The sequence below is a fragment of the Staurois parvus genome, unplaced genomic scaffold (assembly GCF_062004578.1).
Source record: "Staurois parvus isolate SC_StPar_1 unplaced genomic scaffold, SC_StPar_1.0 ptg000362l, whole genome shotgun sequence".
NCBI lineage: Eukaryota > Metazoa > Chordata > Amphibia > Anura > Ranidae > Staurois > Staurois parvus.
The window spans coordinates 9,510,407-9,525,057 of NW_028318158.1; the positions used below are offsets into that span (position 1 = coordinate 9,510,407).

General features: G+C 43.0%; 1 protein-coding gene across 3 annotated transcripts in view; it reads right to left on the bottom strand.

Annotated features, from left to right (window-relative positions):
* Positions 1-14,323, bottom strand: part of LIN9 (lin-9 DREAM MuvB core complex component) — a 68,516-nt gene extending 54,193 nt beyond the window's left edge. For 2 of the 3 annotated variants that reach the window (XM_089685097.1, XM_089685096.1), the window contains exon 1: positions 14,131-14,323. In XM_089685097.1, coding sequence (XP_089541223.1) covers positions 14,131-14,218 — 88 coding nt within the window. In that variant the 5' untranslated portion in view covers positions 14,219-14,323. The remainder of the gene's footprint in view (positions 1-14,130) is intronic. The other variant, XM_089685095.1, reaches the window with a different exon arrangement.
* Between the last annotated feature and the right edge of the window lie 328 nt (positions 14,324-14,651).

Sequence of the window (14,651 nt, forward strand, 5' to 3'; positions counted from 1 at the left end):
AACCCCAGTCTAATTGGATGTTTAACCACCTCCTTCCCATAGGATGTACCTGTATGTCCTCAGGTAAAGTGGTTCTACCGGGATGATGCCTGCAGCTACAGGTATCATCTCGGTACTTTTTTCTTAGCCCGCGATTCTCTTGTATGTAAAAGCCATCCAAGCAGCTAATTAGCCACTGGATTGTGTTTACAGGCACTGGGATGGGTCATTACAACCCCCCCCATGATGCTTCTCTGGACTCCCCCATGTGCTCAGGAAGCCCAGCACTGAACCTTGCAGTTGTGCTGGGTTACCATAGAGGTTTTCAGAGACCAGATCATCTCTGGTCACCTCTATGGTATCAGGAACCGGATGCGGGCAGTATTTTGTTCCGGTTCCTACCTTTTATCTATTACTAGCTTGTACAAGCATCAGATCAGATCAATCTTGGTCTGATCGGATGCTGTTAAGGGCAGAGGAGACATCTGGAATCTGATAGACCCCAGATGTCTCAGTAAAGAGGACCTGTCAATGCAGATTATTGTCATCAGCGATGTTTATATTCATTGTGACACTAATAAAAAGTAATAGAAAAAAAAAATAAGTGTAAAAATAAAAAAATTCAAATAAAATAAAAAGAAAAAAATCTTTTTAATTGCACCCCTATCCTCCCGTGCTTGCGCAACAGCGAACGCACGCGTCGGTCCCTCACGCATATGTAAACGGCAATCACACCACATGTGAGGTATCATAGCAAATATCAGAGCGAAAGCAACAATTCTAGCTCCAGACTTCCTGTACAACTTTAAACTTGTAACCTGAAAAAGGCATTTAAAGCATCACCTATAGAGTTTTAGGTACTGTAGTTTGGTGACGTTCAACAGGCATTCTCAAATTTAAAGCGTGACATGTTTGGTATCTATTTACATGGCATTACATCATCTTTTATAATTTACCAAAAAATGGGCATTATATTGTGTTCACTAAAATTAAAGATATTTTTTCCAAAAAGTTAACATTTAAAAAAAGCACTGCACAAATATCATGTGACATAAAAAATTGCAACACGCACCATTTTATTCTCTAGGGCCTCTGCTTATAAAACAATGTTTTGGGGTTCTAAGTAATTTTCTACCAAAAAACTGATGATTTTTACATGTAGGAGAAAGGGGTTAGAATAGGCTTGGGAAGCAGGTGGTTAAAAAAAAAACAAAAATCACTACACCAGAGGCAGCTATTGTCTCACTTATGGAAGTGATATTTGTTCTTGCATACTGCACACTAAAGCCGTGTACTTCTCATGTTTACAGCCTAATAGCTGGAATCTAGGGCATTGCTGCTTCTGACTGTTAAGTCTCACCAGACTGATACTTGGTGATGTCACTACTGTGCTGTTCAAATGTTCACTGTTCTTGCTGGTGAGAAAGCTGTACCTGAGGACCTGCGGTTTAAGAATCTCCCTTGCTTCTGCTTCATTCATTCTGTGGAACCAGCCAATTCCTGAATATTCTTCACCAGTCAAAGGCCAGTTCTAACATGGGAAAGCAAAATCCTGCCTCTGCCAAGATGGCCACCTCCACACAGAAAGATGCTGTGCAGAACAAGGCATGGTAAAGCTGGCCATACATGGTTCATGGGCTGAATGAGGAAACAAAACTGAACTGATTCCCTCATACACAGATTTGGTGGATGTGGAGATCCTATCAGTTGTGTCACTGTTTTATTATAGTGGACTCCGCTACTGGCAGAATACAATGGCAGCCAATTGGCTGCTTGCGCTGATTGAAGCAAACATTTCTTTCAAGCCTTTTATGAAAAGTCAGTCAATAGACAGACTTCTCAAACTGGAATGGCCATAGATTATCGGAATTTCAATTCCTGCATGGCCAGCTTAAAGTGGTTGTAAAGGTTGAAGGTCTTTTTACCGTCATGCATTCTTACATAAAAGGTACAAAACCTGTTGGCTGCTCCCCTCACAGCCCCTCCCTTATACTCATCTGAGCTCCCTCTAGATCCAGCGATGTGCACAACAGCCTCTTTTGTCCTGGGACTCCCTCTCTCCACTGGCTAAGACAGCAGCAGGAGCCATTGGCTCCCACTGCTGTCAATCACAGTCAGTGAGCTGATGAGGAGAGAGTGGGGGCAGGGCTGAGCAGCAGCTCTATGTGTCTCATGGGTGCATAGAACAGGGCTTGGAAGAGAGCATGCACCGGTGCCCCCATAGCAAGTGGATTACTATTAGGGGCACTAGATAATGGGGAGGAGCCAGGAGCGCAGGTGGGGTACCCAAGAAAAGGAGGATCGGGGCTTCTCTGTGCAAAACCGTTGCACAGAGCTAGTTTTTTTTTTTTGCCAAACCTGTAATATCAGTTTAAGATAGTTATAGGAGAATGACCAGCTGCATGGAGCCTACAGGCAATAATGGTGACCAGTCTTTTTGAAACTGCTAAAAAAATGGCAAGAAGAGGGCACAGTACAGGTCTTGCTGATCACTTCTTGACTGCAGTATTGCCGAATGACTGCTACAGTGTGGTCCTCCAATTCTGGGAGGGTGTCCTATGATCCTCCCAGAACGCGCCCCCAGCAGCACGCACCCGATGCTCTCTGTGTCCTTTGGACACAGCTGATCACATGACATGGTAAAAGGCCAATCAAAGGCCTTTTATAACGTTATCACCTGTGTCCAATCACAGCTGATCACCATGTAAATACACTTGCCGGTTATCAGCAGTACTTTCCTCACGCTGTCACTGCGAAAGTACTGCCAATACCCAGCAACTGTAAAAGGAGACATTTACATTGATAATCAAGGCACTGATTATCAGAGCAGCCTATTAGTGCAGTCCATCAGTGCAGTCTCATCAACGCACATCATTGAAGGAGAAACACTACCTGTGTGCAAAATGTTATAATAGAAACAAAGAAAACTTTTTTTTTTTTAAATATTGTCTTTTTTTTTTATAGTGCAAAAAATAAATAAACCCAGTGGTGATTAAATACCACCAAAAGAAAGCTCTATTTTTTTCGCACAAATAGATACAAATTTCATATGGGTACAGTGATGCATGACCATACAATTGTCAAAGTGCGACAGCACTGAAAGCTGAAAATTGGGGCAGAGCTCAGAGCGGCTGTAAAAACTCAGCGATCAGCAGTAATGTGAACGCTGAGCTCCCACACTTAGCCGGCGCTGGACAAATGCAGCATCCACCTAGGTATGTTTGTTTAAAAAAACAAAAAAAAAAAACTAAAAAAACAAAAAAAAAAAAAAAAAAAACTAAAAAATTCTTTCACCTGTATATTTAGAAAAAAACCAAAAAAGTTCCCTGTGTCATTCTATGCAAATCCGACATATTCAGTGAGTACAGTGACAGGAACAGAAGCCAAGTTTCCGTGAACAAGGTCTCTCATATAAAGGTAACAAAATATAACTGGAAAAAAACCTGGTCTTGTTAAAATGATACGTTTTAAGTCTTAGCTACAATATCTGATTGCAGACATTTATGTCAATTCAGCAAGCTGCTTTCTCAATCAGTAAAAATGTTTACTAATTAAGATTTGTTCTGAAACAGCTACTATGTAAATCCAGTTTTATCACACACCTTTCAGAAACATTTGTAGAAGAAACCTCTGGCATAAAACTGGTACAGAGAGATGCTAAACAAACAATTGTAACAAGATTAGAAAGCCCAGGCTACAGAGAATGAGTCAGTAGGATGCTGTTTGGATCAGGAAGTAGCAGGCAGCCCCTGTAGGCCTCCTAGTGCTGAAAGGACAGCAGCTGAATGAAACACATGAAAACAAAGAACACTACAATAGGAATAGAAGTGACACGCTACCTTTTGGCTTTTAATAAAAAATAATAGCTTGGCTCACAGGACGTTGTTTTTGTAAATTTAGAAGCAACCCGAAACATCCAACAAGCAATATATCAAAAAGGGCAATGGAAATAAAAAGGGACACGGTCCTGGGATGTGAGCGAGGGATATTTTAGGTTCAGCAAATGGGAAGTCAGTGTGGTCACACGGGGGAGGGTAACAGCTGAGAAAAGCTATGGAGGGAGGAGGTGATGAATTCACATTCAGGGGGTAAACAAGTGGGAACCCAGATACTCCAGAACATGACAACTGTGAAACAAACATTTGGCATCAGAACAAGGGTCTGCCCTGGGGGTACTGCACAGCTGTACAAGATGACAGGCAGGACCAGTACTAGAAGTAAACAAAGGGGCATGTTTATAAAATCATTTTCCCCACACCCTCTCTGCATTTTACTAGTTTTTCATGATTTTGCGAGTGTGTGTCCAGATATTGATAAAGCACAGAAACAAGGTGTCCGTTTATGACACAGAGAATAGCTGCAATTCAGAGGATCGCAGCTATTCGCTGGTCATTCACAGTTTATAACACTAAGGAGATCAGCGGAGAACATGTTCAGCTCTTCACTGGAGATCTGTGTTCTCCCTCCAGATTCTCCAGCCCACAGCTGGAGAATAGGAGGGACCGCAAACTAAGCAGAGATAATTTACCTCTGCTTAGTAAACTGATCTTTTACTGTAATCTCGCGAGATTATAGTAAAATCAGCCGTTTACCACCGTTTGTAGACCGTTCTCCCTTCGTTCGGAGAACGGTTTCATAAAAGGCATTCACAGGAGAACTGTGTTCTTAGAGAATGCCGGAGAACTGAGCAGCAATCATTTATCGCTGGTTCATAAACGGACACCTATATGTGTATGCAGAAATAAAGTTAAAAAAAATAAATAAATCTTTGTTCTAATAGCTAAAAATAATGGCAAAAACTGCAAGGAGAGAAGAAAAAAAAATAATTGGACCACATTCTGGAAAATTGCTTCTGTATGTTTTCAATGAGAGTAGTGGATTAAGCCTGGTCAATACCAGAATATAAAAAAAGCAAATTCAATATATGAAGAGGGCTAAAAATAGATGTCACTGTCATACCGCAGTAAGAAATTGCCATACTTTGAAATACAAAGCCTTTTTTCTATAAACAGAGCAACTGCAAAAGGAAAAAAAAAAAAGTTGGCAAAATTACGAATTGTACCTTGACATAAACAGGCTTCAGTAACAGCATAGACATCCAGCAGTGAACAAGAATAAGGACTTGATTAAAAGTGGTGGGTTATTGCACACATTTCCACTGTTCATATCTCAAACATAAAATTGTTTTAATAATGTAGTGAAGAAAAAAAATCATGTAGAAACCCACAGCAACCAATCAGATTTCACATAGCTGTTGTCAACTTAGGGAAAGAGGACTTTTACAAGCACTTTTTGAATGTGTAAAAATGCACATACTGTACATTGCTAACAGCCCAGCCCCAGGTGAAGACCAACTCGGAGCTTTAACATGGCCATCATTTTCTGCATTGAGCTTTAACATGGCCATCATTTTCTGCATTGAGCATTAACATGGCCATCATTTTCTGCATTGAGCATTAACATGGCCATCATTTTCTGCATTGAGCTTTAACATGGCCATCATTTTCTGCATTGAGCATTAACATGGCCATCATTTTCTGCATTGAGCATTAACATGGCCATCATTTTCTGCATTGAGCTTTAACATGGCCATCATTTTCTGCATTGAGCTTTAACATGGCCATCATTTTCTGCATTGAGCTTTAACATGGCCATCATTTTCTGCATTGAGCATTAACATGGCCATCATTTACTGCATTGAGCATTAACATGGCCATCATTTTCTGCATTGAGCATTAACATGGCCATCATTTTCTGCATTGAGCATTAACATGGCCATCATTTTCTGCATTGAGCTTTAACATGGCCATCATTTTCTGCATTGAGCTTTAACATGGCCATCATTTTATGCATTTGAAGTGCAAACCAGCAAATTGTCGATGACTTTAATGTAAAAGTGCACCACAGTTCAAAAGCTTGACCTGGTTTCCGCTGTACTACATTTCTTTGGAAGCATTTCCAACTGCAGGCAAAGCAGGTTTCAGCCTTTCACTGCATTTTCGATTGGTGCATAAGCAGCTGCTTTTAAATGGATACAGCTGCGTTTAACAAGAATGCACTTCAATATGAGCCAATTACAGAAATGTACAAAATGCTAGGACTGGAGATAGATGTATATGCACAAGTGACTTTTATGGTTTTATATTTAGCCCCTCGACAATGAAACATGTGGCAGCAGTCTACAATATCAGGCAGGCAGATGCAGTGCATTTACAAGTTGCAGGGCAGCTCAGTAAGTGAATTCACCTGCATGCCTGGGTCCAAAGCTGGCCATATACATTTTTAGTCAATTCCAATGACTCCAATCACCAGGAATCTCAGTTATGATCACAAGTAATTGCTAGAAACTAAGCAATTTACAACCCATGTGTTTAATCGGCCACCAAAATTTGATTGTGAAGTTACATTCATGTAATGAATTGACCATTTCAATACAGTTTACTGAAAGATTGACCTGAAATTAAAACGATATGGAAACAAAGGTAATATGGCAATTTCATTCAAAGCAAACTCTTCTACCCAGTTCAATGAAGCAAACTGCGATTCCATCTACTTGTGGACAATCATTCTTAGGCCTCGTTCTCCTAGAGTGCACCGTGTACCGCACAGATGTCATATTGAGATACAGCCGCTCTGTCCCAAAAGACAGCAATGGGACTGCCTGCATGGAGCACCTGTACATCCCTGTGCAGATAAACCCAGCCCTGGGGTGCATGTCCCCTAAAATCAGACAGAGTGAGTTTAGGGACACCCCCCCGCACAGATGTCATATTGGCACACAGCCGCTCTGTCCCAAAAGACAGCAAGAGGACTGCCTGCATGTAACACCTGTACACCCCCGTGCTAGTAAGCATGGCCTCGAGTGGGTATATGGTATGAATGAGGCCTAAACCATCACTAAGGCTGGCCATAGACAAATTGTCGGCCAATAAATGAAAAATCAGTCTGTGCCGTTGCCGATGCTGCCAATGTCCACGAAAAACGGCCGTTTTTCGTGTATTTTCCAGCATAACCGATAAAAATAAACAAGAAGATCCGCGAAAACCGGTCGACGGGCTGGCCCCACTAACGGCGTGAATATCGGCTGATTTTTCACACGGACGAAAATTCGGCCAATAAACGACCTATGGCCTGCATAAGTCTATGATTTGTTATACGATTTCAGCAAATAACTGAATTGAAAGTTCAAAATGTCACACATATGGTCAGCTTTATGACAAATCTTCAGCCAAACCACAAATACACAGTTAAACTACATTTATACACGTTATTCTACCCAAGATCCATTAAGCAACTCTTATGATTCATACACCATTTTCACAGTATGCAACCAAAGGGCAACACTTTCCAGAGGTAGACCATTCTCCTTCCTGTAATATGGAGGAAAGAGAATTTATCGATGATTAAAAGAATGAATGCAGAATCAGATTTTTAGTGAGGGATTTGAATTAATTGTGGGATCATATTTTTATCCCTTCCAGCCCCCTCCTCTCCTGTACATCTTTATCTTGTCTCTATATATGTGATCTATACATTAACACCATCACCTCCCTTCTCCTGCACCATAGCCCCCTCATCTCCATCCTCCCACTACATGTGACCTGCACATTAAAGGCCTTGTACACTGTTAAATGTTTTTGTTGCTTAAGGCCTGGTTCACGCCTATCTGGGTAGCATTATGCTGCGAGAAAGGAAAAAAAAAACAAAAAGTTCCCTGATCCTTTCCAAAAAAGCAGCAGCTGAAAACGCATATACACCCTGTTCCAAATGATTATGCAAATTATATTTAAGTGTCAAAAAGATTAAATATTTTGTTTTTCAGTTTAACTCATGGATGGCATTGTGTGTCAGGGCTCTTTTGATCACTGAAAACAATCTCGGACACCTGTGATAATTAGATTGGCCAGTGAGCCCAATTTAAGGAAAAACTACTAAAGGAGGGTGTTCCACATTATTAAGCAGAGCACCATTTTCAAGCAATATGGGGACGAAAAAGGATCTCTCTGCTGCCGAAAAGAGTGAAATAGTTCAATGCCTTGGACAAGGTATGAAAACATTCGATATTTCACAAAAACTTAAGCGTGATCATCGCACTATTAAGAGATTTGTGGCGGATTCTGAGCACAGGCGGGTTCGTGCAAATAAAGGCACATTGAGGAAGATTTCTGCCAGATCCATGCATCAGATCAAGAGAGCAGCTGCTAAAATACCATTACATAGCAGCAAACAGATATTTGAAGCTGCTGGTGCCTCTGGAGTCCCACAGACATCAAGGTGTAGAGTCCTCCAGAGTCTTGCATCTGTATAAACCTTCTATTCAGCCACCACTAACCAATGCTCACAAGCAGAAACGGCTGCATTGGGCAGAAGAATACATCAAGACTAATTTTCAAACAGTCCTGTTCACTGATGAGTGCCGTGCAACCCTGGATGGTCTAGATGGATGGAGTAGTGGATGGCCACCCTGTTCCAACAAGGCTGCGACGTCAGCAAGGCGGTGGTGGAGTCATGTTTTGGGCCGGAATCATGGGAACAGAGATGGTCGGTCCCTTTAGGGTCCCTGAAGGTGTAAAGATGACCTCTGCAAAGTATGTGGAGTTTATGACTGACCACTTTCTTCCCTGGTACAGAAGGAAGAACAATGCTTTCCGTAATAAAATCATCCTCATGCATGACAATGCACCATCTCATGCTGCAAAGAATACCTCTGCATCTATGGCTGCTATGGGGATAAAAGGAGAGAAAGTCATGGTGTGGCCTCCAACCTCCCCTGACATCAATCCTATTGAGAACCTTTGGAGCATCCTCAAGCAAAAGATCTATGAGGGTGGGAGGCAGTTTACATCCAAACTGCAGCTCTGGGAGGCTATTCTGACAACTTGCAAACAAATTCAAGCAGAAACTGTCCAAAAACTCACAAGTTCAATGGATGCAAGACTTGTGAAGCTGCTATCAAATAAGGGGTCCTATGTTACAATGTAACGTGACCGGTTCAAATGTTTAAAAAGTTAAAATGTTGTTAAAAGTTTCATTGAAATAGCTTTTGATTTCAGTAAATATGCTGCAAACACAACAAATGACAATTTTCAGTTCTTTACAACCTATAAAGTGTTTTGAAACTTACTGTGCACAATAATTTGGAACAGTGCATTGGAAGTTTTTTAGGTTTAAAAAAAAAAAAAATACTGTTATTAGGAGGTTTTTCAATAAAATTTGAATTGTACTCTTAATAGTTGATAACATGAGAATTATGCTGACTGTTATTTACATCAATTATTTAGGTAAATGAGAAAAATATCATTTGCATAATAATTTGGAACAGGGTGTATGTGAATGTGTCCCATAGGAAAGAATGTAAATGGACTGTAGTGTGTTTCTGCAGAATACAAAAAGCACTAAAAACCGCATAGGTGTGAACCAGGCCTTAACTAGGTATTAGTCTAGTTTTATTCCCTATAATGATGGGGGCTCACCTCTAGTGGCTGCAGTTTTTAGTTTCATGGTTGATTGATTCCTCTATAGCTATGTTTTGCTGCAGCTAGCCTGCTCCTAATCACCAAAGGGGCAGGACAACATATTTTTCTGGGTTACACAGAATGCTTGCATTGCCATCGCTTCTGTGTTGCACCTCAAATGTGAGTGCTAATATTATGTAACATCATCTCCCAGCTGCATAGGCCAATACAATACAGCCTCACTGACCTTTCAACTCTCAGCCCAAAATAGCGTACAAGAAATGATGGGACTTTAAAGTGGCACTAAATGGAGGATACTCATCTTCTCAACGCTCCCTTGCCTGTATTTTCTCTTGTGTGCCGGGTTTCGGCCATTTTCATTGGCTGGCATGGGATAACGTCATTCCTGCGAATGCACAGGAGCTAGTCATCCAGTCACACAGGATTGGCCTGGCCGCTATAAGCCGAGCATGCCCAGCTCAGTTTATAGTCTGGGAACACCTGTGAGCAAGGAGATAGGTCTGCTGTCTCTTCTGAAATAAAATGCCTGCCTGCACACAGTCTGGTTTACCAAAACTGGTTCACTTAGAATCCTGCGCACTTCTGCATAGAAACCAATCAGCTTCCAGGTTTTATTGCTAAAGCTTAATTGAAAAAGCTGAGGTTAGAAGCCGATTGGCTACCATGCACAGGTGCACCAGATTCTGAGTGAACCAGCTTTCGTAAAAAACAAAAACAAAAAAAACAACCCATAATATATGTATCATAGTGTAACTTTAATACCACTTTTAGGTAATTAAAATCACTTTCCACATAAAGAAAGCACAGCACTTTAAAACTCTGGGCTTCCAGCATCTCACTGCTATGAGGGGGCACAAAGCACATTCAGAAGCAGGGAAGCGGTCATCTTAGCCTCGGTTTGATCTGCAGTTGTCATGGAGCTGTGCGTTATCAGTTAGGACACCATGCATTTGCAAGCTTGACAGTTCAAGCAATTGGAACAGTTATTAATGGCATGCCTTGAATGAAACCATTTCGGGAAACAGTTAATCAATGGCTTTAGTTCCGCTTTGAGGATATTTGGATGAGAACAGAATCTCACTGGTGCTCTTTCTAGAATGCCTAAAGAGGTGTACAGCAGAAGTAGAGATCAGTGTATGGAAAGATCTCGGAGTGCCTTGGTATGATCAGGATGTATTGTATGTATCATTTCATTATAGGGCTGCAGGCTTTAGGCTAACAGAACATATACTCTTTATGGGCGGGTTCACACTATAGAAACGCAGTCCAGATGCATTTCCGTATGCGCATTTTTGATACGCTTGATGCATTCCAGTTTGTTTTTTCCCCTCTTTTTCTTCAATTTAATTAGGGACATGTGCGTTCCAGTGTGGTTTTTATGCGTTTTCCAGTACAGTTCTGTGCAGAAAAAATGCAACATGTTCTATTTTTTTTTCTGCAACAGGAACTGCAAACACTGATGTGAACTATGACATTGACAACCATATAACCCACTTTCTGTGTGTTTTGGATGCAGACAAAAGCAGCTAAAACGCATGTAATGTGAACTGGCCCTAAATTAAAAGTCTACATTGTCAAAATATTTGAGATCAGGGAGTCTAGTGTCAGATGGAGAGCCATGAGACTATGGAAGAATTAAGGTAATAAAATAAAGGGACTGAAGAGTTGGGGTAACAGTAAGGCTCCATTCACACTTGAACGACGCCAGATTTTCTCATCTTTGGATGGGTGCAACTTGGATGTGACCTGTCCCTCTGCAAAGTCAGACCCACTGTTGCATATAAAACATTTAGGTATGACTTTCAAGCAACTTTTGAGGGTGAACATTGAAGTCTATGGCCCTCAAGTTGCATGAAAGTTGGATCAAAGTAGTACATGAACTATTTAGAAGTCGCTGCAACAGTTTCACATACAGTTGGTCCATATATATTTGGACTCAGGCACAATTTTAGTTTTTTAGGTAGTTACCAAAATATATTCAAGCTTTAGTTATATAATGGATTTGGGCTGAAAGTGCACAATGTCAGGTTTAATTTGAGGGTATGGACCTCCAAATTGGAGGAAGGATTTAGGAATTACAGATCTTAATAGTAGCCAACCCCCCTTTTTCAGGGGACCAAACGTAATTGGACAATTGAATCAAAAGCTGTTTCATGGCCAGGTGTGGGCTACTCTTTCTTTATTTCTTCATCAATTAAGCAGGTAAAAGGTCTGGAGTTGATTTTAAGTGTGGTATTTGCATTTGGAATCTATTGCTGTGAACCTACATCATGCGTTCAAAGGAGCTGTCCATGAAAAATAGAAAACCCAGATTAGACTTTGCCAAAAAAACATCTAAAAAGCCAGACCAGTGCTGGAAAAGCATTCTTTGGACGGATGAAACCAAGATGAATCTGTACCAGAATGATGGGAAGAAAAAAGTGTGGAGAAGGCTTGGAACAGCTTATGACCCAAAGCACACAATGTCCTCTGTAAAACATGGTGGATTCAGTGTGATGGCATGGGCATGCATGGCTTCCAGTGGCACTGGGTCATTGGTAATGTGACAGAAGACAGAAGCAGCTGGATGAATTCTGCAGTGTTTACAGATATACTGTCAGCCCAGATTCAGCCAAATGCAGCACAGTTGATTGGACGGCACTTCACAGTACAGATGGACAATGATCCAAAACACACTGCAAAAGCAACCCAGGAGCTTCTGAAGGAAAAGTGGAATGTTCTGCAATGGCCGAGTCAATCACCTGATCTCAACCCAATTGAGCATGAATTTCACTTGCTGAAGGCAAAACTAAAAGGCAGAAAGACCCACAAACAAAGAACAACTGAAGACAGCTGCAGTTAGAGCCTGGCAAAACATCGGAAAGGAGGAAACCCAGTCTTTGGTAATGTCCATGGGTTCCAGACTTCAGGCAGTCAGTGCCAGTAAAGGATTCTCAACAAAATAATAAAAATAAACATTTTATTTATGATTATATTCAATTGTCCAATTACTTTTGGTCCCTTGAAAAGGGGGGGATGGCTACTCTTAAGAGCTGTAATTCCTAAACCCTTCCTCCAATTTGGATGTACATACCCTCAAATTAAACCTCAGAGTGTGCACTTTCAGCCCATATTCATTATATAACTATAGCTTGAAAATGTTTTGGTAAATACCTGAACTAATAAATTGTACCTGTGTCCAAATATATATGGACCTAACTGTATATGAATGGTTATCATTGGAAAACATGACTTGCGCATCTTTGGACATTAAAGTTGCATGACAAGTGTGAATGGGGTCTTATACTCCTTAGGTAAAAAGGCCCCTGTACAGTCAGGTAAAGGGTGCCCAGGGTTGTGTACAAGGCCCTGCTAGAAATAATGGGTCTCATCATACTTATGAGGAGACAGATACAGTCCTGTCATGGGTCCCAGTGTTGGGTATAGGGACCCTAGCGATGAGGAGACAGATACTTACTATCCTGTCATGGGTCCCAGTGTTGGGTACAGGGACCCTAGTGATGAGGAGACAGATAAGGTCCTGTCATGGGTCCCAGTGTTGGGTACAGGGACCCTAGTGATGAGGAGACAGATAAGGTCCTGTCATGGGTCCCAGTGTTGGGTACAGGGACCCTAGTGATGAGGAGACAGATAAGGTCCTGTCATGGGTCCCAGTGTTGGGTACAGGGACCCTAGTGATAAGGAGACAGATAAGGTCCTGTCATGGGTCCCAGTGTTGAAGTGCTGGGTACCCCCTTAGTTAGGTTTAGGATGGGAAGTGTTGAGAGTGACATCTACGCACTCTGAGCCGTGGTTATTGGTGTTAACAGTAATTCACTCAAAACAGGGACCTTACTGTTGATGATGCAACAGATATCCTTCTCAATCAGGAGTCCCAGTGAAGAGCAGGAAAGCTTCTTAGGCCAGGTTTAGGGGCCCCAAATTTCTGAGGTGTTGGGTATAGGGCCCCCTAGTGATTTTGGCAATCCCCTTCTGTCAGCCCCAGTGTTGGGTATATGGCCCCCTGGAAATACTGGATATTGGCCATCCTGCAATGTCAGGAGCCGCAGTGTTGGACGTAGGGCCCCTTGTGATATTGGCTATCTTCTCCAGTCAGGGGTCCCAGTGTTGGCTACTGGATCCTCTAGTAGTATTGGTTATCCTGCTCTGTCAGGGGCCCCAGTGTGGGATGTGAGGCCCCTAGCAGCATTGGACACCTTTTTCAGTCAGTGGCCCCAGTTTTGCATACAGGGCCCCCATTGGTATTGGCGATCCTCCTGATTGCGGGGCCCCCATTGGTATTGGCTACCCTCCTGAATTAGAGGCCCCAGTGCTGGGTATGGGGCCCCCATTGGTATTGGGGCTCCAGTGCTGAGTGCGGGGGCCCTGTAGTGGTATTGGCTATCCTCCTGATTCAGGAGCCTCAGCGTTGGGTGTGGGGCCCCCATTGATATTGGCTATCCTACTGATTCAGGGGCCCCAGTATTGGGTGCGGGGCCCCTAGTGGTACTGGCTATCCTCTGCAGTATGGGGCCCCCTAGTGTTGAGGTGATAGGTCACCTCCTTAGAGAGGACAGTGTTGAACCCAGGTCCTCCCTCAGCCGGGGCCCCGCCGACTCCTGTCAGGCAGTGTCGCCCCCCGGCCGGTGACAGGTCCAGCCGCCGGGCAGTGACAGCCGCTCCCCGCCTCTCTCACCCTCTACATCGGCCAAGTCGGAGTGTGGCCCCTCCTCGTCTTCCGCCCCCGAGCCGGCGGGGCCCCTGGCGCTCTTCATCCTCTTCATGTTGCCGAGTCACGGGCTGGACAAGCCTCCGTTGGGTTTGAACTCCCCTCTCTGCGCCGCCATTCGCGATCCCGCTCGCGTTGCTGGGCGAGAACATGACGTCAGGACAAACACAGCGCAGGCTGCGTGCGCGCTCCTGGGGCCGCGCGCCCAGCTTAAGAATGAAGACGGGGAATCCACAGAAGCGCGCAGGCCTGCGGGCGCGCGCTCCATGTATTCCACTAGGGCCAGATCGCTGGCTGGCTGCTCCCAACTCCAGCCAGTCAGAGCGGCTGGTTGTATGTCCAAAACACAGAGCAAGTATTTGTCTCATGAGATTCCCGAACATAGGGCAGAGGACACACGGGGGAGGGGTGCCTACCACACATGAACCAGATCCCTGATTATCCGCTGTGATTGGTGAGTTCTCACATCCGGGGACCTGGCAGAGATT